The 26,431-nt window shown below is 44.6% G+C and overlaps 1 protein-coding gene across 1 annotated transcript in view; it reads right to left on the bottom strand.

Annotated features, from left to right (window-relative positions):
* LOC138492044 (peptidyl-prolyl cis-trans isomerase F, mitochondrial-like) overlaps window positions 1–26,431 on the bottom strand; it is a 183,054-nt gene that overhangs the window by 41,861 nt on the left and 114,762 nt on the right. Inside the window, exon 2 of the mRNA XM_069618971.1 lies at window positions 19,868–19,898. Within this exon, the coding sequence (XP_069475072.1) occupies window positions 19,868–19,898 (31 nt within the window). The remainder of the gene's footprint in view (window positions 1–19,867; window positions 19,899–26,431) is intronic.

Raw genomic sequence — 26,431 nt, 5'->3', positions numbered from 1 at the left:
GTTCGTAGAGCTATTTAAATGCTAAATTATTATTATTGTTATTATTATTATTATTATTATTATTATTATTATTATTATTATTAAATGAGTGCCTTTTCAGGTCAAGGTCTTTGGTGCTATGGTTGTAATAGACCTACAAAACGCTTTGGCATAAGGTACTATTGATTTGTGCACTGACAGAACGTGTAAAGGGCTGTCACTGGTGGACAGCGGGTGGTGCCTGCACTGGTGGGTAATGTGAGGATCTGGTGGTGGGTGAGCAGTGGGAAGAGCTGCAGTGCAGCGTTAAGAGCTGAAAGGGGGATTAGCAATTTCTTATGGAGGTCATAGAAACAAACAACCTTTCCATGATAAACAGTTAAAAACTTCAAAGCACATTGACAAAAAAAATGAATGTAATTCTGTTGCACTCTTAAATTGTAAGAATACTAACATTGTTCAGGTAATATGTAAAAAGCAGCTGTCAGGAACACAAACCTTTTGAAGTTTGTACGATTGGTTGCTAATATTAAAAGTATAGGCTTTAAATTGAATCACTTCTATGGACAAGCAATTTTGGCAGAGAAGGTGCAATAAGAGAAAATTATCAAGATCACACACTATAATATGATATGGCATTTATAACGCGCCTATACACAAGTGTTCCACGTGTAACGTGGAGAAGCTGGGATTTGAGCCCCGTCTGCAATTTCGGCCCTTGACTGACCACATCTCTTCTTACCTCTGGTTTGTAAAAAAATAAACACATCTAACAAATAATATTAATCCATGTTGAAATACATTGCGGCTCATTATAAGTTTGGCGATGCAGGAAAAAAGTGGCAGTGTAATTCTGTTACAAAACAGCTGATATTACCATGCAGGTAATACCGTTAATCCCCCATGGAGTATTACTTACCGTTGACGGCACCTGTAATATGCTGGAAATTCCGGGATATCAGGTTCCGGTAAATGTGACGGGATACCACCAAACTAATAATGAGGGCCATTGAGCAAAAGGTGCACTATCATAGCTTTATAGTTCCCATTCCGACTGGTAGTATACAAGTAACGGAATGCTGAGTAATTAAAAAATAATGATCCCACACTTTGTCCTGCAACTTAATGTGAAGATTTAAAGAAACACCACCTGCACCTTGTGATTATGCCAAATGTCAAGAAAATGTTAAATTCCAATAGAGAAAAAATCTTTTGTGTCCATGACATAATGGAAATAAATTAGCTTAAAAATGGGACATGGGGTGATTTATTTACTCGATTTAAATGTCTTGAGAGAAGATGCAGATTTATGGGTGGAAGACGCGTGGGGGTTTTCTGAAACAAAAGCCCCCACCAACTCTTACTACTCAACTGCTGATGTTACATTAGAGGGTTTGCTGCTATTCACAGCTGACAAATATCTGCCCTTTCAACTTTGTAGACAAGTTCAGGAATTGGGTGTGCCATTAGGGACTCAGCAGTATCCCATTCATGGTTCGAAGGTGGGAGAGGGGTGCAAGGCCCCCAGGAGACAGAGGGCCTGCGCAGTCCCACAGGCAGCTAGGAACTGAGGAGGCAACAGGAGGTCAAAGCCCTGTGACTGTTTACAGACTTCATTAAAGGCACTGCAAGCTGAAGAAAGGCTCACTCTATACCTTTATAGAAGGATTGCTTTGGTACCGTTTCCTCACCTTGTCCTTCTTGCATGCTTTATTATGTTGGCAACTATGCTAAATAATGGGGATGTGGATAAGTACCACCAAAGCTGGGGGGCCACACACCTTTTTTTAGAATTGTATTTATTTATACACAGGAGGAACAATACTCTTTTGATCACAAAAAAAAGTACAATAGATAAGAAATCAGATTCGATGGGAAGCAGCAAGCTTCTTACAATGAGGTGAGTTTGAGTGACATTCTGACCCGCTTGTGCAGGGGACTAAATGGAACAGTCTCCAGGAACAATACATAAGTGGACATACATAGATTAAGGACAACCAACACTTGACATTTTTATTTGCAGGTAGGCGGTACAGCCAGCTGTGCTCGGGATGTGATCATGATGGGCGAAGTGCTAGTTTGGAGGCGGACTGAGTGAGGGACGGGGGCAGGTTAGAGGGGAGGTGAAAGATGTTCACTAGCAGGCAGATGAGAGGTAGGTTAAGAGGGTACTTCTGGGGCAAGGAGGTAGGCGTTTCGTTTGGTTTTGAACAAATCCATGTGGACTGTTTCTCAGATGTCCGGGGTAAGAGAATTACATGTGAGTGGAGCAAGATGACAGAAAGAGTGGAAGCGAGAGGAAGCACACAGAGGGCGAGTAGCCACATGGGTAATCAAGAAGGCTTGTAGAGTTGGTTAGAGGAGGATAGATAGAGTGGTACCTTACAATGGATAGATTTGTGAATGAGGAAAAGAAATTCAAATCTGCCACTGTTTTGCATCATCAGCCATCCAGTCTGGTGATGGTATGAGGAAGTAGGTGTGAAGTGAGAGAGTTCAAAGAGAGTCCTTGCATTGAAGTTTATGATCTAGTTGAGAGGACAGAAAGCACATTCGGGTAGACCAAAGAGGATGCTGGCACAGTAGTGCAGTTTAGAGAACACAAGAGTAGTTAAGAAATGCTTGGCTGTGTTGAAAGGAAGGAGGTGCCTGATTTTCTTAATATTTAGGAGGTTGAGGCGAGCTGCTGTTCCAGTTTTGGAGATGAAAGTAGAGAAGGTGTGAGAAGGGTCATAGATGACACCACGATTTCTAGCTGAAGAAGAGTAGATGAGAGTGTCGGGTGGGAAATGGTTATGCAGAGGTAGATATGAGAGAGAGCTTTTGGCAGGGAAGAAGGGCACCTCAGTTGCGGTAGAGGTTAACATCAGAGAGTGCGATGCCATCAAATATTTTATGGCAGAGAGACAATTGGAAATTTTGATAGAGAAATCAGAGGAGAGTTCAGGAAACGAGAAGAATATTTGCGTGTCGTACACAAAGAAATGGTATGAGAACCCAAAAGAATAGATTAGTGCCCCCAGAGCAGAGGTGTAGAGTGTAACGAGTAGTGGACCCAAGACAGAGCCTTGTGGAACACCAACAGTTAGAGGAGTGAGTTCAAAGGGGTTGTTGCTCCAGGAGACAGAGAGGTGCAGGGTAGGATTCAATCCAGTCAAGTGCTCAATTGCAAATCCCAAGAAGAACAAGAGTATTAAGGAGATCAGAGTGATATACAAAGCAGCAGACAGGTCAAGGAGAATGAGGATAGCGGATAGGTTGGAGTGCTTAGCAGGGGTCGATGGAGTCAGAGACATTTATGAGAGCAGTTTCAGTGGAGTGACAGACGTGGAAACCTGCTTGTACGGGGTCTCAAAGGTTGTGGCTATCTAAGAAATTGGTAAAATACTTGAACACACCCCTTTTAAGCACTTTTGATCTGTGCGGAAGGAGAGGCACAGTGCAAAAGTTAGCCAGTAGGTTTGGGTCATCTCCTTGCTTTTTTAGGAGAGGGATGACTGTGGCTATTTTGAAAACAGAGGGAAAGCAAGTGGAGTGGAAGGGCAGGTTGAAGCGTTCAGCAGGTTAAGGGGCCCCTATAAGGGCAATCTGTTTGACTAGCTGAGGAGCAAGAGGGTCGGATGGGGAACAAGAGGGGTCACCTTTCATCAGTAGAGATAGCACTTTGTCAGTATTAGTGTGACTAAAGTGGGAGATGGTGCTGAATCAGTCGTAATCATGGCAGCTGTGTACAACATATGGAAATGTGTCAATACTTGTATAAAAGACCTAGAACACGCACTAATCACCCTCAATTTCCATTGCAACTCAATGGTTAGAAAGTGAAGAGGACCATATGGTGCCTATGTGTTAACATGAGCGTGTTTTACCATGAAGTGATTCAGTCTTTTATCAGGTACAATCAGGTATATAGTCATTTTAAATCATGTTTTATAATTTTTTTAACCGATTCTTTTATGTATTTTAGAAAGATATTACTACCCACCTTTTAATGTGTGCAATGGTGTATTTTTCTAAATATTCTTCAAATGTTATAATAAACGTGTATAAGGTTTATTTTAACCAAAATTGTACAATAAAAGAAAAAAAGAAAGAACAAGTGGGAGATAGAGGCAGAGGATGATGGTAGAGTATGCAGAATTTAAAATGTAGGAGGAAGGAGTGTGTGCAACGTCAGGAGAGAGTCTCTTATTTTGGAAATGTTTGCCTAGAAGTATTCAGCTAGGTCATTAGCTATGCGAGTGGAGTTGAAAGTGTAAGGGTGCAGAAGAGATTAACACAGTGATGGCATGTTTATTGCTATAAACATGTATTAACGAAATGAGGGTTGGCAAAAACCTAACTATCCCAGAATGTCCAAAGAAAAAAATGTCCACCGTCGTGTGAAACCTATTTCCAGCCCTTACAGTAGGAGCTTAGGCTAAGATGAAATGTGATCTTCTTTAGCTCATAAGCATGTCTTTCTTCTTCTGGACTTGGGTTTAAAAGCTCTTTTCCAGCTTGTAAAACAAAGTTCAAATGGTCCAGAAACAAACTTCCAAAGGATGTGCAATCTTGTGCCCAAAAAGGTTGTTGGGTCCTCACAAGGCCAAGAGAATGTCTCCCTTCTCTTGGCTTTCCAAAATGTTCCCAAACACCAGGGGGGGTGATGCCCTTACCCTGATTTCTCTTCAGCTTCTTCAAAGTGCCAAGAGAATGCCGTCACTTTTCTTGGCTTGGTATAGTGTTCACAAAACCCAGCGGGAATGCTCCCTCCCCCTGGCTCCAGCTTCTCTCACAGTCGACCTGGTTCACTAACCTGCCAGGTACTGCAACTGTGAAAATGTCAAATGGTTTAATCTTCATATGGGTGCAAGTCCCAGAGTCCTCATATTCTGTTTTCTGATATACTTGGTATACTCCCTACCAAGTTTCATAGGGCGGTTTCTGATATGTTAAAGTTCTCTCTCATCTGTCAGAGTCGCAGACCCTGTCTTCTGGATCTTGCTGACACTTCTGCACCAACCTTTCTGTGTCCCTGCATCTCCCTAACAACCCTTGTGCCTTTTTTCACAGTCCACGATTGTCTCGAGTCTTCCTGGGCACCTGTAGTCTGATGTGCATCTTCCCGGCCCTTTGCAGTGGTTCTGCCATCTGTGGCGGCTCCGCATTCGAAATGTTTTCCTGGGGAGTGCAACGTTTCCCTCTTGCATTCTCCAGTCTGCTGCAACGCCAGGAGTTTCTCCTCACAGGTTTGTGGAGCAGTTATTTCCGCTAGGGATCTTCTGCGCTTCTGCTTACCCTCGCCTCAGCGTCTAGGTCTGCATTGTTCTTTCTCTCGGGTCCCTGCTTGTTCTTGCGGCTCCTCCTATACTTCCAATTGTTCAAATTGACTAGACTGCGCTGCTTGGACTTGTGCGTTATCACTTTTTACTCTGCGCCTCTTCTTCGTCTCAGTTTTCCAGTTACAGTGTTCACATGAGTAGTCATGTTCTCCCTCGTCTCAGTGTAAGGTAAGGAATTGTTATCTTCTGCCTTACAATAATACTTAAAGGAGGGAGGGACTGGGTTGCCCTGAATAGGGTAAGACGGTAAGGGAGTGGATAATGGGGTATTTACATATTGCGTTCTCCCTGTAACGTCGTCCCTCGTCCCATAAGGGATTTCCCCACCCATGTGATCCTCCCACGGTTAACCACCCACAGAGGGTCTATTGGACTGTGGCTGCATTGCCCTTGCCCCATGGGAAGGGTTCCCCCTTTGGGAGAAGGTATGAGATATAAGGACATGTCACAATAGTCATACATCTAGGAGGAGTGAGGAATGAGTTTAGGGTGCCCTGTAACCAGCGAGGATGGTTGGATTGAGAGTAAGTGAGGGTTAGGTAGAATTCCCTTTTTGCTCTATCTAGAGTGGACTTGAGAGAGTCCAGGGCAGAGAAGTAGAATTGCAGGCCCTCATGTGAGCGGGTACGTCTCCATCTGCGCAGCAGCCGGCACATGTCTGTGTGGAGAGAGAGAATGAATGGGGTGACCCATGATTGAGGATGCTGAGACTTAGGGGTGAAATTTAGCAGTGGAAAGTGAGAGGTGAGTGAGTCATATAGTAGGGATTGGAAGCTGGAGAAGGCAGTGTTGGTGGAAGAGGCATCAGGTGTGAAGGAGAAGAATGAAAACTGCAGGTCAGAGGGAAAGGGGGGATGGCAGGAGGTTTACATTTCCTTTTAGTAAAAGGTGAAGCAACTAGTGAGGAAAGCTCAGAGGGTGGAAAGGAGATTGTGGTGGAAACAATTAAGTGATCAGATATGGATGATGTGACAGTAGTACTAGTGGCTGAGAGAGGGGTGGAGATGAATAACAGGTCCAAAGAGTGTGTGTAGGTAGGTTGTGGATATACTGGAGAGCGTTGTCACTAAGAAAAGAACGAAGTTCAGATTTTTGAGAAGTGGGACCTCTGTCCCCCCCTTAAATTACACCCATGGGGGAGGGGCCATTGGTTGTAAATGGTGCCTTGGTGAGCTTATGGCAGAACCAGGAAACAAGATAATTGTGGAGACTCCACATTTCCCTCCCACTGAAAGCGTAATAAATATGTAGGTTTCTTAGAAAAATGTGTATCAGCATTCCTTGTTCTACTAGCGGAAACAATCCTTAATGGTCAATAACCTACATGAAGCAGGATATGATAGTACAAATGAAGAGAAAGAATTGGGAAATGCTCCAATGAATCGCATTGTACGTGTGTGGCTCTATAATAGCAGAAAAATGTGTGAGCTTGGAATCCACCCTCCCTTCCACCACGCCCCTTCGTCTACGGGTGATGTGTGCAGAATTGCAGAGGGAAAACTGTCATAAATGCAGTCATTCAAAGACATTCCAAAAGGCCTGTGCACATAATTAGTTGGAAAGCAAAGGCCCAAGGCATGGGGGCGGAATAAGAGCACACTATTGGCAGAGACTGTACAGAATGGAGCACACACAAAAGGCCATTCATATCAGAACAAGAGCGAAAATATGGCCTTCCTCGTAAGCAAACTCGACTATTGTAAACCGTCTATGTCAGGATAGCCTAAGAAGCTGATTGGGCAAGTCAATTTAGTTCAAAACAAATCAGATGTTCCTCTATTTTAAAGCCCAGGACCACATCACGCCTGCACTGAGTACTCTAAGATGGCGTCCAGATCAGGGTTATCATTCCATGGGTAATCTTTCCACGGGTTATGTTATTCCCAGTGGCCACACTGCCGCTTCTGTCACTCCTGCCCATTCCCTGCCCTGGTTCCCTTGCCCGCCGCCCATCCCTGATCCCTCCTTACATCTTATCTTTTGTATTTTTACTCCATCCTGGCACCATTCTTTAAGACTGCAAAGGGCACGTCCATTCTCCCTCTTCAGTGAGGCAACTCACTGGTAGCCAGTGTATGTCTCTACGACTGCCCTTTCAACTACTCTTGGCTTTTTTTTGTATTTACTAACGGGGGACTTTCCTGGTGCCTTAACCTATCTCCCTTTTCTGACTGCTCCTCCGCATTAACCTGTCTTGCGCCAATGACATACCATGACTGACACAGAAACAAGCACGACCGAGTGAATTTTTTGGCTTGGAGTCCCTCATTGTTTGTTGACGTTTCTTACATGGCTATAGGTCGTGGGACGTTAGATGTACCTATCAAGCACGATCGAGTGTATTCTTTGGCTTGGAGTCCTTCATTGTTTGTTGACACAGAAACATGCCATGTTTCCCTCTCAGTGAGAAAAATACATTCTGCATATCAGTGAAGGTGGTGTTTACATAACAACAACTTCACTGGTGTGCAGAATGTATTTTGCTCACACAGGAGGATTTACTTTGGAGATACTCCATGAGCAAAGCACTGCAGGGCAAAGCCGGCAGCTGCCCGTACGCTACTTTTTTATTGGCTGTTGCAGACATCCCCCAGCAGTATCTTGCCTTCAGTGTTTTGCTCACAGAGTTTTAGGAAAGATTTTATTTTTTGCATCTTTCTCTCCATGGATTTCGATAGGACACCCTTTCTTTTTGCTTGTTTGAACACTGTCCTTGCTTTTAGCTGTAAGTAAATCCTTTTGCTTTACTTCGTGGTCCTGTTTTGCTCATTCTTATGGGGAAACTGACTAGTCTCTAAGAGTATCAGAACTTGGAGACAATGGGCCTCATTATGACTCTGGCGGTAGCTGTGCCGGTAAAAACGGCACAGCTGCCGCCGGAGTCATTTTTTTCCGGCGCCCAGGAATGGCCAATTACCGGGGTATTACAGCCCTAGTGAACCTGGTAATTGCCCATTCCCGGGAGATGGAAAATGTATTCCCCATTCCCATTTGAGTCCCATTGGACTCAATGGGGATGGGGAGGACGGATGCACCAGCACCATTATTGAATGGTGCTGATGCATCCGTCAAGGTCTGCAAGCGGGTGCCGTTCGGCCCGCCAGATCAGACCTGGTGGGCTGAAAGGCACCCCCTTGCAGAACTCGGCGTATGCTATTCCGGAAACAATGGTACCGGCAAGCTTAACGGTACCGTTCTTTCCAGGCCGGCATACTTGTAATGACCCTCTATGTCTCTCTTCATGAATTTTTGTAGTGTTACAATTTTACATATCACTTTACAGTGAAGTGCAGTTAGGATATTTTGCATCTGTATATCATTTTGTATAATGGCGTTTAAGTAACCCTTTCAATGTGCCCAAGACAAGCTGGTGGCAGCTGTGATTTGTTACCATTTATGTGTTATTTTACTCGTGCACTGTTGTATTTAATGCAAATGGCTAGTAAAGGGGGCTAGCACCCTAACATGGCCATGTCACGAGATTATTTTCACTTGTTCTTTGTCCATAATGTTCTTTGGCCTTCTTCTTGCCTTTCCAGGACAGGAAAAGCCTTATATGGAAATCCCTTTTATCTGGGAAAGTTGTGTGCCAGAGAAGGGTGCTGGGACTGTTTAGTCCCAATCCACATCTCTGGTGCCAATAGGTATATTGCAGGGAAGATGTGACAGACCCTTACCACTGGTGGGCTTGGGCTTGCCCACAGTCTGAATCTTGGATAAAAGGAAGGCTCCTACAACTGTTCATCAGATCATCGTTGGACTCAGTACTTCTATGAAGAAGAGCATCCCGCTGATAACCTGAAGACAACCCCTGCAGCTGATTTTCATCGACTCCAGTGTTGTCCCAGTGAAGCCCTGCTCCTCTGTCCTGATCTCAAGAAGGCCTTCCTTGATTCTTTGACCCCTGCTCCCCAGTGGGAGAAACAGGCCTTACCCCTGCTTGAGGATCCATTCCTACACCTTCAGAAGTGTTCCTGGACCAATTTATGGACCGACCAGTTCTCTTCTGGGTTACCTGGCTGCAGCCGTCGTCATTCCGAGCAGAACCTTGGAACTTTGCAGATCTTCAGATTCTGCCACAAGTCGCCAGCTCCTGCATTTTCAGCCACCTCTCACCAAGGGAAGCTGTGCTGCACCTGCTCCTGTGTTCACCGACTGAAAATCACCTACCGCGGCCTGACAGTGATGACTCCTGTTGCAACACTCCTTCAATCGAGCGAGGCGTCCTGAAGGGGTCTGCCCCGCAGAACTCTTCATCTTTCCTCACTTGGGTCTTCTACTGGAAGCTTTCTGGAACCAATTCCTGTGTATCGTGACCAAGCGAAACTAAGTCCCAACACCGAACGTGTGCTCTGCACCTTCCTCGACCAGACCAAGCGCAGAAGATTGTGTTCCCAATGGATTCTGGAACAGCAGTGATCTCTGGAAGAATCAGCGTTCGGGGGGTTAACATTCCTGTTTCTCTCCTCCCCTGTGTTCTCCCATAGGGTTCTATAGGTATAAAGTCCTGGCCATAACTATCTTACCTGGCCTTTAGTGGTGGAACCTGGGTGAAGGATCCCTCCCAAGACCTATCTCAGTGGGTCAGATTGAGTTGAGTGCTAACCTGAACTTTACTTTAACTTTTATCTAACTTTGGCTAACTCTTTAATAATCATAACCACTGGCACTTCAAATCTCTACATAAACCTACCCGAAGCTGTATATGATTTGGAACCAGTGCCTTTTGGAAACACTGCCCCAAAACATCTTAGGCTTGGACTTTACATGATTGATTGATGTTGTTTTTGTGTATCTGAGGTCTGTCTATTCTCAGCATCTGACTACTCACCTGTGTTGCACTGGTAATTGATTCATATCCAATTCTAGTTGTTCTAAGGGTGGGTGTATATATGTTTTATATGGTTCTATGTGACAATATTTACCTATGATTTTTATCTGCATAGTGTGTAAACAAAAGGTCCAATAGATAATTGCATTTTAAACACTTATTGTCTAACTTGAATTGCTGGTGTTGTTCTGTGTGGACTCACTGTAACCCCAGACCATTCTCATGCCCTTCCAGAGACTAAGTTTTGCTGTTCTGCTACTTTATCTTGATTGGGTTTGGCTAACCTCTCAGTGTCTTCCCTGCTCACGATAATAGGATGGCCTCTCAAAATCCTCCCACCAGTACTGATTTTGTAATCCATCTTAACACGGAGTGGCTCTAAAGGAAATCCATGTGGACTCTCTGTGAGCAAAGTACATCGTGCACACCAGTGAAGGTGGTGTTTACATACCGTCTTTACTGGTGTGCAGAATGTATTTTGGCCATGGAGGGTCTCCAAGGATTTCGTTTGGAGGTGCCCCACGAGCAAAATACATTCAGCAATCAGCACACCAGTGAAGGTGGTGTTTGTATAACGTGTCTCAAGCAGAGGCACGTTATGTAAACACCACCTTCACTGGTTTGCAGAATGCATTTTGCTCATGGAGGGGCCCAAGGATTTCCTTTGGAGATGCTCTGTGAGCAAAATACATTCAGCAATCAGCACACCAATGAAGGTAGTGTTTACATAACGTGCTTCAAGCAATCGCCAAGATGGCAGCCATATGGGAGCACATCCTATGAGTTCTGAGGTCACCAACCTTGGAAGGCCGCACTTTGTGTGTGATTACGCCCCAGCGCCTGTTTACGGAACGAAAGAGGCCCAGTGGATATATAGAATTGATTCCTTCCATCATGGCCTCAACGAGGAATATATTTGTCCTACTTAATTACATGACTTTTATTCTTAGGTCGGCACGGTCTGCTGTTCTCTGTGCCGTGGTGACTGTCACTTGACCTACATGCCACATGTATATTAGCACTTGTACATTGCGGCAACACTATTGCCCTTTTCTTTTAATGACTCCTTGATCAGTATGCCATAAAGGGTGCTGCCCAGTTTTCGGATTTAGCACACCACAAACATATGAATTCTCTTCATTCGGGTAATACACTTTTCTCACTGTAACAAATGTCCATCATCCTCTCCATATGGAGTACGCATCCACATCCAGTGTGCTATAGAGACATTCACTTTCTCCTACCCGGCAATTTATCGCTGCGTTCTGCAGTCGCCTGCCGACAACTCCCTCCACATCTACTAGCTTCCTCGAGTCCGGTATCCTAGCAACCTAGCCTTGATACATGTTGACTCCCAACGCGAGGCGCATTCTATTCAGCCTTAGTGGACTCTTTCCATATCGTAGAATAACACATTCGTCATAGGCTGAGCCCGCACCATGCTATATTCTTGACTTTTCTCCTCTTTCTCTTTTCATGCCATTTCCTCATAAACATGCAAAATACACACGTTTATGAACATGCAAGACAGAGCCAGCACTCTATCCCGTGTAAACCAGCAAGTTGGTATCTTCCACTCGCACGGCATCATGGGTCCGCACTTAACCCAGGGTCTCCATAACTACGAGACGCCTCACACTCGTTTACTTACACGGGCGCGACACAATCGCTCACCCCTTGATGCCTCGCGCAGTTCTTTGTTTCTTTGTTTCCTGTATTGACGGATCGATCGTAAGTACCCGATGACCCGTTTTTCCAGGCGCTCAGCCCACGCGCTTCTTCTGCATCCTCTGTTGGTTTCGTTTGCAACTTTTCACGCTTTTAATATACGTGTTCTCTCTATGTCTCCAGACATCTTGCCACTACGTGTGACACAAGATTCTGCCAGCTCCGAGATGGCCCTCACCATAAGGGCATATTTACCCTGCGACAATTGCATCGCATGAACATCCCTGGACCTCAACACGTTATGGGTTCCATGACTTCTACTTTAAGGTAGTTTTGTAATTCTATTGCCTTTTTCACTTCAGGGTAATTCTGTTGCCCTCCTCTTTCCTTCTCCTTATCACAAACTCCTACATGGCTGCCTAGTCATGGAAGTAATGGGTACTACCACTGGGTCTATCTTTTTGAGCACTACCTTCCCTCTGAGTATTCCATTTTGGGTTCTTCTCCATATCTGGATGCATCTCTATTCCATTTGCATTTCTTCGTTGCATCTCTAGGTTTTTTCTATCTCTCTCACATCATCACTCTGTAATAAATGGAGCTTTCATTCTCCATCCCACCCTTTCTTCTTTACAGAGTGAGTTCATCCTAAATCATACTGGATATTGGGTAGCTGCTCGAGGACCCAACCCTTGCAGACCCAGGCTGTTGAGGCACCCGCAACCGACAAATCCCATAGGCTGATAACCTCTGCACTACCCTGTGCCACATACAGGGTGAGTTCAGTGCAGTAGCTTTTCACCTTGATGTTTAAACTCCTTAGCATTATCATGTTCCCATCATGTTTTATGAAAATGGAAAATCCAGTTTACAAACTGGGGCCAACAGCATTTAGTGCATGTTATGGAATGTGTTTAATTACACATCTGCCTTCCCTCCAAACCGTTTTTCTTTATTATTTTTTCATTCTGTTTTTTTAGATCCCTTATAGATCTATTCGCCCTGAGGAAGGCTCTTCAATCAAGGCCAAGACTAATGGCTCTAAAGCCGAAACGTGCCGCTAACACAGCTCTAAAGTTCTAAACAGTAATTTACTGATGATCTGTGTTTATAACAATTATTAACAGGTTAAAAACTGGCACGTAGGCAGTTTCACCCAGCATGATCAGACTCTGATCATGAGTATGTACAAAGGATAGTTACCTTTGCTCAACAAAAAGTTTGATTTAACAATGCAAGACATCTTAATCTAACTGTGTACTCTGTTTGCTTTAATGTAAAAATATTTGCTTTTTTCTTTTTCCCTTTTTTGGATTTATTCTTGAATCATTCTATTTTACAAATGTTAACCATTTAAGAGATTGGTTTTTGCTTTTTGTGACTAAATTTCTCTGAACATTTTATGGGCAAATTCTGTTTGGTATTGCCCATAAGTATCAGTGTATAAAATTTCTTTACTCAGAACTATGAATAACATTATTCATTTTAACCATTTTTTTCTTTCTGTTTGTATCAATTAATAAAATGTATGATTGAATATATCTTTCGTGTTTGCCCTACTTGTTCTCCTTGGCATTTTCCTATTTTCTTTCTGACTTCTTACGAAGCAGAACATTTATTTGTTGGGAAAAGTGAACCTGAACCGTGGCCATAATTGCTTGGTCAACTAATAGTGAGAGTTAAAACCCTGTGTTTTCTTTGTACTTTGCCCCGAACTCCCACTGAACACGCAGGGGGCACCCCCCCTTTTTTGTAAAATACGGAACGTACAATGGCACCAGATGGGGTTTCTTCATGGTGAAGAGAAGCTGGTGGTTTCCAAGCTTGGGTTGTGGATCGCATAGGGCTGGAGAGGGAGCCTCTCTGTGTTGCACTATGCGCATTGCTGGAAGGGTGCGCAGTGGAGCATTAAAGCAAATCTGTAGGATGTGGTGAAGCTACAGGAAATATCTGTAATATGGGCAGCACTCACCATTCAATCCAGAAGCACTGAAGCTGAACTGGAGGTGACCATCTTTCTCCAGGACTGTAATGCCTTAACCCTTGATGAGCTAGGTGACAATGAGAGCTCTCTGATGCCACATGAAAATGTGATATCTGACGATTGTTCACACAAAAAAGCATCTCTCTCGAACAAAATTACTAACAATCTTAAGCAGCAAGCAGTGAAAAATGTTAAGATTCATACCACCACCAACACCAACGTATCTTGTTTGTATACACACCCACAAATTTGCGCACGTACCGCCACCCTTCCTGTCAAGAATTCAGTTTAGTGCTCCCCCGGCCACACGCTCCCTTTCCCCTTCTTCCCTATCCCACAACCTCAATTTCCACATCCACCACCCACCACCACCACCCAACTTACCTTGTGCTCCTTTGTCCCTCACCAGTGCAGGAAACACTAGGTGTTCCCAGCGCATCTCTGTTGCCTCAATGGCCACCATGGAAAGAGAGAAGGGACTGCGTGTAGTCCTGTTCTCCTTAGTCCATGGTAGCCTTCTTTGTTTGTAGTTTTTTTAAAGTTGAGAAACAGCAACCATGCCTTGTCTCAACGTAAAGAATAACTATTAGTATCCCGGGAAAAATTGTATTTTTTTGGTATTTGTATTAATTTGAAATGTATTTAGCTCCTTAAACCAAAGTACGCAACATAGCAACAAAACGGTACAATAACATGAAGTTTTAGCAAATTCAGTCTGTTACATCAACCATGCTTGAGTAGATGAGACTTCAGCAATTTACAAAACACAGAATAGATAGCAATAGATCGTAAAGAAAGATGAAGAGGATTCCAGTGCAAAAAGGCAATGCGCACATGGAGTTCGATGAACTACAAGGAGGAGTTGAGAACTAGAGCCAAGAGACTGGGACGGAGTATAGAACGAAACCAGAGAGGAGACATAGGCGCAAAACAATGCAGAGATTTGAAAACGAGGCACAGAAAATTAAATTTGAGTTGAGCTTGAAAAGAAAGCCAGCCAATAATGAGAAGAGCATAAGAAATGGAATCAAGTGGGGCCAAACAGAAAAGTACACAAGTAGAGGCATTAAAAACAGATTTATGGGGAGCAAGTCGAGTTAGTGGGAGACCAAAGAGTGCAGTAGAAAATAAAAGAGGTGTGAGAAAATACAGGAGAGTAACAGTCAGTAGGCAGCCCTCACAACCGGGTCACACGCTGCCTGACGAGCTGTGTAGTCAGCAGTTCATCTCTCACTGCAGACAGCAGGCAGACTTTGCCTGTCGGAATACTAATAGCAATACACTGCGCCGGGTGGGGTTTTTAGTGGGCCAAAGCTCAGGCTTCTCACTTGCCTGGGCATTTCCTGGCTGGTAAAAACCAGCCCGTTGGGGTTTATTGTGTAATTATGGCCCATAAAACCCTGAAGCTCAATCTCAATGTGTATTCACACTGTTTAGGCTGTTATGCTGGTACGAAGTTATTGAATAAGTATTTGGTTGCTGAGAGAATGGTGTTAAAGAGGACTATCAGAAAGGCCCCATAACGATGCTGTGTGACATTCACTTTTCCTGGCTAAACTATGTGGAGATCTTTCACGTTGAGGGCCTTGCTCTTTGTTTTTTATGTATCTTAAAACTCTATTAAAAAGATGTTTTAAAAACACAGGCGAGACAGGCAGGTGTGATGGAGAGTTCCTGCATAGATGTCAAGGAAGTGAAAGAGGTTTTAAGTCAAAGGATACTTGTACTATATGTCCTCTTACATACTGCACAGCACAGTATGACACCCCCTGTTGGTATTAGTGCTCGGTACAAAATACATGTATTCACCCCCACCCCCCATTTTACCTCTCCTCTGTACCAACCAGCCTCCTCCACTGATCCCTACTATGCCTGTAGATACTTAGGTGTCATTCAGCTATGCTCCAACCCCAACCTAACCCACACAGGGCCATTGTCTGAGGATGGCATCTGTTATGTTATGCCATGTTATGTTAATAAGCTTATGTACTGTGCCCCTCACCACCTTAGTGGTTTTACAGCGCCGAGGCTTGTCCAGAGAGCAGCAAGCCGTGTCTCCACCTGGAGTAATCCATGCCAGATGCGGAGTGGTGCTCAATGCGTGGTTGTGTGACGGACTTGAGATGTGCTCAAGCGTTCCCTTGAAGTGTGGCGGTTTCTTCGCCGGGTAACGTTTTTAAAATGCTCCTCTCAGTAAAACAGGAAGAACTATGGTAGGCAATTTACATGTGAATGTGGGGAACACAAAATGGAAATGAGGGTGGGGATAATCTGACTGCTTCAAGAGCCATAACTTCAGAGACACTTCATGAAGGGTGGCACTGAGAGATCCTTGCTGGGTGACGTGCATAACATGTATTGCAGTAATTAGGCGTAGGCCACAGGGGGTATTTAATTTCAGTAAAGGGTCGTGGGATGCATGCGTTACCCATCCCTCCGTTAGCTCTGACATGATCTGATTTGAAAACTAATTTCAAAACTAAATAGGTTGGGATAGGAACAGAAATATCGCTATCAGGCGCGTGAATGATTGGAAAGCCAAAGGGCATTGGTATGTGAGCACCCCAATTATCCCCCAGACCAAGTGGCATCAGGCAGTGGGCTTGCCAAGAGGTTTTCCCCTATTAACTCAGGAGCAATGGGACTCCGTTTTGTCCTCAGTTAGAATTGAGGAACTCCTGGCCGATTTTGGTAATTTTCCAGAGGGTGGCACTGATGTAATTAATTGGTACGAAGATTTAGTAGAACTATAACCTCTGAAAGTAAGCGCTTACAACATTTCCGTAGGGGTGCGGCCTGGTACGATTCGGAATGCAGGACGCTGAAAGGGGAAATTCACCAGGCAGTGAAGGGCAGCGGCATGAATGCTGGGCAGTTACATGCCCTCAAGTCTGACTACAAGTAATTGCTGAAGCAGAAAAGGAGGGAATATATCTTGAGGCAATGGGCCCAATTGGAATTAGCTGTCGCATCTAAAGACTGCAAGCTCTTTTGGAGTTTAGTAGCCAGGGTCTTTGATTCCCTGAAGGAAAATGATCTGGGATCAATTTCTGATGACAGGTGAGTCACCCATTTTTCCAGCATCCTGTTTGATGTGGGTGCGGTGAAGGCAGCCACCAGGGCAGAGGTGGCGTCATTGTCTTCCCTAAGGAGGAAATATTGGCAAGTGCCAAGGCTCTTGCGGCAGGGAAAGCTGCTGGCCGGGACGGTATGCGGTCATATTATTTAAAGTGGAGCCCGGATTGGACCACAAACATTTTGGTAAAACCTTTTAATGAAATCTCCAGTGCTGGCGTCATATCACTCTCATGACGAAAGGCCATAATCATTCCGATTTTTAAGAAGGGCTCTACTCATGATCCCCACTGCTACCGACCCATCTCTTTTGTTAGACATTTCTAGTCAAATGTTCAATACATGTCTTAAAAGTAGAGTGGATGGGTGGGTGAGCACTAACAATGTCCTACATCCCACCCAAGCATAGTTCAGGAGTGGTTTCTCAACTATTCATCATTGCTTAATTTTAAATGTGTTAATGGAGGTTATATGTGGCCTTCCTGGATTTGGAGAAGGCATTTGACTCGGTCAATAGGGAAAGCCCTGGGACAGAAACTACAGGATATGAAGGTTCTGCCAGAACTCATGCTTTTGATTTCAAAGAGTCATCTGAATAATGTCTCAGCAGTCCGGGGGAGTTCCCCACAAATCGAGGTGTAAAACAGGGCTGTTCTTTGGCCCGCTCTTACTTATTTTTTGCTGATTTTAATCCTTTCCTATTAGGGCCAAAAGTTAGCCTGCCGTTTGTTGAGAAGATGCCTGTTGTACGTGAATGATACTGCTCTTATAGATCAAACACCTTTGGGGCTTCAGGGTAGCCTTGAGTATGCAGCCACATATTTTAAGTCTAATAAACTAAAATTGAATATGAAAAAAAACAAAATTGTGTTTTTTGGTAAAGGTGGGAAAAAAGTGAACTACTCCTGGTCTCTAATTGGTGAAACAACGGAGGTGGTGGATTCATTTGGCTATTTGGGGTTGGTTTTCGAAAGCAGTGGGAAGTGGGCAAAACACCTGAAGTTGGATAGTACGAAAGCAAGGATTAGGCTGGGAGGCTTAATCAGATTCTACCCCAAGTTTGGCGGGCATATGACTGATAAGTGTTTAGAGGTGTACAAGAGGAAGGTGGGGAGTGTGCTATTGTACGGCAGTGAATTATGGGGGCATTCAAAGTGAGACAAGCTGGAGGTCATTCAAAATAGAATTTGGAAAGGTTGACTGGCCTTCCACAGGGAATGCCTAATTGTGCTCTTCCTTTAGAATTGGGGATACATTTGCAACAAAGGCCACAATCAGGTTTGGATCTTTTTTCAGAAAATATTTCGGGCTGAACCTAAGAATCCAAACATGCAACATATTCTCTAGGAATTGGTAAAATCTAAGCCATTCCTGAAGTTCAAGTGGTTTTATTAAGTTTTTTAATTATTCAGGAAATGTGGGCTTGAATCAGTGTATATGTTGAAACATGCAAGTTTGTCGGCCTTGAAATCCTTACTCACAAGGAGCAAACTTAGAGAGGACCAGGCGGAGGATTAGAGAGGAGTCTATTCCCTGGCTTCGTTAAGCGTGTTCTCCTCTTTGAGAGGTATTATTGATGGTGGGGGGTGGGGGGGGTGTTAGCATAATTCCATCGCCCAATTATCGGCACCTGAATTTGATGATTCCTCTAAATATGCTCCCCCTGAAGGCTCGTACTAATCGAGTAAAATATGACCTGGTAAAATTGTGCTCTTGTGGGTTTGCAGCAAATGTGGATCTGTGCCATTTTCTGTCGATCTGTTAATGGTAGTTGGATTTGCGGAGGGTTATGTTAAAGCCCTTTTTTAAAAGAAATAATAGTCGGATTAGAAGGTGGATTAGTACTTCCTCCTGAATTGCACAGATATGAACTTTATTTATAAATAGTGGAATTATGTGACACTGCCTCTGACCCGGCGGACGAGAAACCTGCTAATGTAGCCATTTTATTTTTGGGTGGGGGTGGAGTTAGGTTGGGTTTGCTTTAAGGGGAATGTGTTGGTTGTTTTGGTCTTTTAATCTGTAATGGGACATTTTTGTTTGCGTACTTGTTTTTGTGCGTGATGTTTTGGTTTTAAATGTTTGCATTTGTTAACGGAGATATCCGAGCTAATAAAGTATTCATTCATTCACCATTTGAAAGGCACAAAAAACTAAATAAACTGGACATTCCCTGACCAGGCAAAATGCTATGAACCAAATGGCAACTTTGGCCACAATTAAAAATATACACAACATAATGGGCCTCATTAGGACCCAGGCGGTAAGGGGTTTACGGCGGCGTAAACAGCGCCGACCCTTACCGCCTGATTCCGAGGTCCCTTAGCGCCATGGAGGATTTAACACCTGCTTTTAGCAGGTGTTAAAATCCATGGCGCTAAGGGACCTTGTTGTTAATTACGCCACCGTAATTTACGGTGGCGTAATTAACGCCTTCCCCACTCCCATTATGCCCTATGGGGCAAAAATGGGAATGGGGAAGGGTAAATGGGTTAATGGGGACTTACCGCCCCGCCAACCTCGGAATGGGGCGGTAAGTCCGCCAACCACCATGGCGTAAACTTACGCCATGGTGGTAAAGGTACGACCCAGGCGGTAACTTACTGCCTGGGTCGTAATGAGGCCCAATGTATCATAGTAGCACAGAAAGGAACGTGCAGAGTAAAGAACATTAAAGTAGACCATATTGTTTGATGTGTTTCAGATGTAAGGTGGAGAATCATACGCAGAGCACACGTTAAATTTAATCACACGACATCCATGAGGTTAGCACAAGTTAAATCAATTCACACCAGGTCCAAAGAAATGTTCAATCTCTCATGCTGTCTCATGCAAGGGGAGTGCAGTTTGCCCAGATCTATTTGTCTTTTTACATTCTGGTGCATATGCATCTGTATCCAGTATAAATGCCAGGCCACACATCAAAAGCTAGGATTTCAATGCCCTACTCATACACATGGGACAACGCGAGGCCGAGGAAACCATGAAAAGCAAACAGACACTCACCTGATGTCTTTGGCACCACGTCAAACCTCAGCTGTGCGGGGAGAGAAGAGGCATACGTTAGAAGGTGCCTAAAAAGATTTGCACTTTAAAGAAGCCCAGAGAGGCTATGTGCCCACAATTATGAGTAACACATTGGCCCGCACTAGTTTTGAGCCATCTGTACTTAACGAATGATGCCTCAAAGGTCAATACTTATAATGGGCAAAGTAATATTGAAAGTCCCAGAACTCACAATTCAGTTGTCTAAAATTCCACAATTAACTGCAAGTGTCACACGTATTTGTATTTGTATTTTGTATTTATTGAGCATTTGTTAGGCGTCTATACAACAGAATAGGGTTTGCAAGCATCAGAAGGCAAAATGGAGAGGGAACAAGGGAAGTAAATAACATTGGGAAGAGCAGTAAGAGCATAGGCCGTATGCCATTCGGACGTCCAAGTGCAGTGAATAGAAGTGCAGGAGATAGGGATGGGTGGGGAAGGGGGGGAGAATGTTCAAGTGCTGGTGGGCCTGGGGGAGTGAAGTGCAAAGGGGAGTCAGTGAGGAGGCTTTAGGTTAAGTTCTAGGGCAGATGATCCCCAGTCGCCAGGCAGGAAGCCCGCTGAGGGCAGTGCTGTGGGGGTGGAGGGTGCTGGTGTCGACTGGGTGAAGGGCCTGGAATCCTGAGCGATTCTTAAGGACCAGGCCACCAGTCCAGCGGCAGTGGGGTGATTAACAAGGAAGGGAAGATGGGAAAGAGGTAGTGAAAAGCAGAAATCCTTGTAGAAGATGCAGAGGGTCTTGAATTCGATCCTCGCAGCCACCGGGAGCCAGTGGAGAGAATTTAGTGGTGTTCAGATGCGGTCCCTGGGCTTGAGACCAAGGGTAAGTCTTGCAGCCCTATTCTGGATTAGCTGAACTGGGCGGGGCGTAGGGAGGAAAGGAGGAGAATGAGGAAGAGGCTGTTGCAGTAGTCCAGCCTGGAGAGGACCAGAGCTCTGGAGACATTGAGCTTCCGGGGGAAGCTGAGGAAAGGAAGAATACCTCCAAAGAGGTGAAGCTGGAAGTGGGACTTCTTGGTAAGGTCCAAGATGTGAGGGGAGAAGGAGACAGCGGAATCAAAGATGGCCCCATAGTTATTTGCTTCACAGGATGAAGAAGGTAGAGCGGCCAGAGGTTATGAGGAAAACAGGGCGCAGGCATCACAATCAGAAGGATCACCGACTTGCTGGCATTAAGACAGAGATTGTTAGTCGCACACGATGCCTGGATGGCGGTCAGACAATCCAAACCAGGGCCTTTGTAGCTTCACAGGAGAGTACATAAGTGGGGGGCAGATTACCGTGGTCCCCCGTAAAGTGGGCGCTACTCTCCATACTCGAATAAACGATAAAAGCACAAGTTTCTGAGTTATGACTAAATGCCCAAACACGTTATTCCTGGGTGAGGCCTGGCAGAACAAAGGTGCTGTTATTATCTTCACTGCAGCTCGCACAGAGCTTAAAAATGATTACATGACTCAGTGGCTTCCCTTGGAGTGCCTCGCCTAAGCAACACATAACTCCTTTTACTATTTTGGATCACATGATAATACCCTACAACACCTCCTGTTCCTCACACATTACTAGGGATGGTGTCAGGGCCTTACAACCTTTTCAGTTGAAAGGGGCCTCCAGCCTCATGGGGGTCCCTAGCAACTGCCCCCATGTTTCCAGTAAGCAGTCTTAAAACACAGTAAAATATGTCTTTCTTTATTACTTTTGTTTTTGGGCTTAAAATGTGCACTTTGCAGTGCTCGCCTTACAAGCTGAGTTTGCTTCTAGCCCTCACTTTCCCCAGAGTATACAGAAGTGTTACCCCCTTGGTGCTTTTTAACACTGATTCCTCCACATCAGGCATTGCTGACAAAGAAGGATGTATAGCTTTCCATTGGGCATTTAGTGTTTCAGCTACCTGCTGGCTGTCTCTTGATAATCTGCGGCACTTTCTTTGTCTCCATTATAATGTATGCACCCCACGGGGGCCTTAGACTGATTTCCACTCTAAGCAAGGAGGGCCCCCAACCATCATGTTGAAATGTGCCCCCATACCTCTTCAGCCGAGCCTGCGCATTACCCATACCGGGTGTTCCCCTGGCTCTTAAATATAACATCCCTCAAAAACCATAATGAAATATAAACATAGAACAGAAACTATACTTTTATACTGTAAGTCACTTTTCTGGGATGTAATCCTGCAGTTTTCATGTTATATTATGTCATGTTACAGCATTTCATAAAGCACGACCATGGTCCAAGGGCATCCTGGCGCTAAGCAGAGGGCCCTCACCTGGGGCAGCTGCGGGGGCGGGGGCGACAACTGGCAGAAAGGCAGAGAGATAAAAAGAGGCCCCCACAAATGAATCGAACAAAAAAGGTTTTAAAGCCCTACGGAAGTGAATATGGTCCTCGATCTTCCGTTGGGACGTGGGAAGGGAATTCCATAAGAAAGGAACACAGAGAAGGCTCTCACCCCAAGTGTAGATTTGCTGCTACTCTTATATTGATACTAGCAGGTGCCTGGGAAGCATTGGGCTATCCTGGTCCTTGAGCACTCTTCCAGATTCCAGTCCTACTTAAAAGGCATCATCTTCAGATGGTGGCTTTTCTGGACCAACATCTTCCAAACAATTGTCTTTTGGGTCTTTTTCCTCCTAATATTCATGGTGCGCTGCCAGTTGTGGTGCAAGGACAGATATAGAGGGTTCTATTATATTATAAAACCAACTCACATTCCTCATGATTGACTGGCGCCCCCTTGACACTGTGACCATGGAGACCTTGATTCCAGCCACTACCAAGGACAACATCCCATAGAGCAGGCTCAGTTTGTGGGCTGAATACTTGTTTTGAACCAGGACATGGTCTCCCAGATGGGCACCTTTGCAATGCATGTGACATCGCACACTTTCCGTGATGTTGTTCTGTAAGGGTGCCTCATACAACTGATCTGAGCTTATAACAGGCACTGGTCCCGACAAATGGTCTGGTATCAGTGCCCTCACTTTCTGTCTTCAGAAACACTTCTGGAGGGGAAACCTCAGTCGCTAAGTGGGGTGTGGAGCGATACAGCATCATTAATGTATGCAAGGGTTCTTCAATCCTGAATCCTCTATTTAGTGCCATCATAAATTCCTCTGCCTCTCCATTTGCTCTTGACGTATAAGGGGTGCTATAAGCATGTGAAATCCCATGTTTCTGCACACAGTTTTTTTAATTCTTCCCTATGAGAAAGAGGACCATTGTCTGAGCTGATGGATTCTGGAATCCCATAAGCAGAAAACACCTTTTGGAACACTGGAATTACCGTTTGTTCTGACGTTGGGGAAACACATTCTTCCTCAAGATATTGTGACAAATGATCAGCTGGTTTGAGGAAGTGCTGATAAGACATGACTTACCAAAATCAACACTTATGATCTACCATGGATATGTGCTAAGCGTTGGGGATTTAATGGATGGTTGTCTGTTTCTATTAATTGGACTGGCACCATTTGCAGTTCTGTATCGATGTGTCTGCTACCTTCTCCATCCCTGGGAACCATACTTTCTCCCAAAGCCGTGACTTAGTCTTTACTTTACATTCCATGATTTATACCGCGCAAACCATGGACCTGTACGCTTAAGGCTGCACACAACATAGAAAAACCAATAAACAAATCTAAGTCATAAAAACACGACTAACAAGGGAAGCAATTTCGGAAAGAGAGCAGGTCAGGCAAATAACAGAGTTTTTTATTTCTTCCTGAAAATTTCAGTAGACTTCTGACCTCTAAGATCAGGAGGAAGACCATTCCATGATCTAGGGGCCGCATTCTGGAAGGCTCCTTTTGTGGCTTTAATAGTGTTACATCTGGTAGGGGTCAACTGGTCTGTATTACTGGATCTAAGGGATCTCGTGTGTATTTTATCTTTGAGCAATTAAGTAGATAAGAAGGCGTTTTGCCCAATCGGCATTTGTGTGCAATTAATAAAAGGCGATATAGTAGTCTCGATTCTATTGGGAGTCACTGCAAGCTACGTCTGTCCTCCGAGACATAATCTCTCCAGGCAATTCCAGTGACCACTCGAACCACACTGTTTTGTATCACCTGTAGCTGATTTCAGTCCTGTTTACTAATGCCATACAACAGGCAGCAGTAGTCAATTTTTGCACCCATTATAGCCTGAGCAATGGTCTCGGCATTAGATTGTGTAATAAAAGGTCGAAGATGAGCCATCATCTTGATGTAATAAGCTGTGGACGGCATAATAAAGTGCCAAATTACACTTTTTATGTACACGAGCTAAAGAGACTTCTCGAGAATCGGTACATTATAACCCCGGTCTCAGCGCTTCTGTGCTGTGTACATACTATAGAGCTGTTCTTTCCCTTGTATACATAAGTAAAGGTCCATTCGATAGGGCTTGCCGCACTGGTGGAGGTGCTTGTAGTGCCTATCAATGCATTCTGTGGTTGAAGCAAGCACCTTCTGATATCTGCGCAGCACACGGTGCCTGGTGCTTCTATTCTGCTGATCTGATCTTCAACCACAAGATGGGATGTTGGATGATAAGGGGGTGCCGCCCTCCATACCCAGAGGGCACTCCTCAGACATCCCCACGACATGCTGCTGGGTGTACAGTGACATCAGGCATGGTTTCAGCTGTAGGCCCACAATGGACCATCGGGGTGGAACGATTGGAAATGCTTGTTCAGTGGTTACGAGGGAGAAAGTCGATGAAGCAAGAAAGTAGATGGTCCTTTTCTTCGCAGGCAGCGCTAGTCATAAGATAATCAAACATTGAAACCAGCTAATGATTCGTATGATGCTGGGAAAGCAGCCCTCACTACGTATTTGACTCCTCTTGTAAATCCGGATTGCGAAAGGTTCCAATTGCGGCAGGCACGTCATGAGGCCCATGAGCCACTGGGTCATACCATGCAAGCCTCAGACACTTAGCAATGACCTGCGCATTAGCAGTTGGGGTGGATGAAATAAGGGCAATGCTTATTCGATACTGCTACTCTGCGAGATTACGGCACCACATATTGAAAGGCACCCTCCAATCCCTATGCATGGGAGGAGCCATATCAAGTATCAATGCAAAAATTGGACCCAGAAAAAGGGGGACCCTCTTTATAAGCCATTGCACTCTAGGCTGGATAGGAAAGCACCCTGCAACTATTGTGGTGGTACCCTTCTACATGTGCGGACTGGCACAGCAGTGGGTCGGACATGCAGGAGATGCCAGAAACTGAACCCAACGTGCAGGGACACGTCCCGAGCTATGAGATTTCAGAGGTGGGTTTAAACCCAGGGACTTGCACCCAATGGACTAATGGACTGAGCAATGAAAATATCCATGTGTGAAATGTATAATTTTGAGATAACTAATGGCCAGATTTGAGAAAGGCACGGGATGCCGAAACACATGTTATCCTTATGGGCTTTTTCCATGAGATTGGTACTATATAATTAAACGGAACTAGCTTCTGTGTTGAAAACAAGTGTGGTGCAGTTAGAACAGAATGGGGTGGCGTTTACGAACTACGCTGGTGGTACCCAGTGTGTCATTCCACTTACTGGTATTCATGACAGAGATGAACTTCTTCTCAATAATGTGTACACTCTTATTCAGAACTGGATGGTGCAGAACTGTCTTGCTCTAAATAGAGATAAGAAAGAGCTCATGATCGTTGGTACTCACAACAGGGTAAGGAAATTGGGACTGGCATATGAGAACTTTCGTATAGAGGACACTAGAATCACCACACAGAATTTTCTTCTATTAGGAAAAGCCAGTTGAATTAAATTTGTGTATTCCACTTTAGGATATGTTCAGTCCCTGTGCGTATGTTCATGATCCCCCACACTTTTTTCGGAACTTCAGCCCTATTGATGACATTTGAAGACCTGCAGAATTGCTTACTCCGACTGCCTCAGTACCTTTTCGATAAATAGGCTTTGTTACGATTGCACTATCCTGCAGCAAACGCACTTTACCCTGTCTGGCCCAGGGCCAATCCCTGCCCTTAAATCCTTGGACTCTGCAGTCACATTAGGTATGTTTGGATTACTTACCGGCGATCTTCATTTCACCTTGCCCTGCTCTTCCTCATCACAGTATTATCTTTTGAGGCCCCAAGCTCTACAAATAATTCAGCTCACTCGGTGGTCGGCTACTCCAAAATAAGCTGCTGATATTACTACAACCGTAATATTGACAGTTAAAATTCAGATACTGAAGGTCAGTTTATTTGATCCTTACGGATATTAATGATACATTTTTTGACATAATTTTCTACAATGGGCCCCATACATCTTTCACCACCCAGGGCCCCGCAAATCCTAGGGCCGCCCCTGACTGCAGGCTAACACTGTAGTGAGGGGCTAACTTTTAGAGACTGCGGGAGTCGTCGGGAGAGGGGAAACTTTGTGGGTGCATGTGCATATTCTAATGAGACTATTCTAGTCAGCTTAAATGTTGAAAGCTGTTGAGTCTGTGTCGGAAACACACACGTAGGAACTGTGAGAATGAGCTGCCTTCTGTCTCCCATGACCT

Source organism: Ambystoma mexicanum, chromosome 10, assembly GCF_040938575.1.
Source record: "Ambystoma mexicanum isolate Mex_15411 chromosome 10, UKY_AmexF1_1, whole genome shotgun sequence".
Lineage (NCBI taxonomy): Eukaryota > Metazoa > Chordata > Amphibia > Caudata > Ambystomatidae > Ambystoma > Ambystoma mexicanum.
Note: the sequence above shows the minus strand (reverse complement) of the source record. Positions and strands in the feature narration are given on the sequence as shown.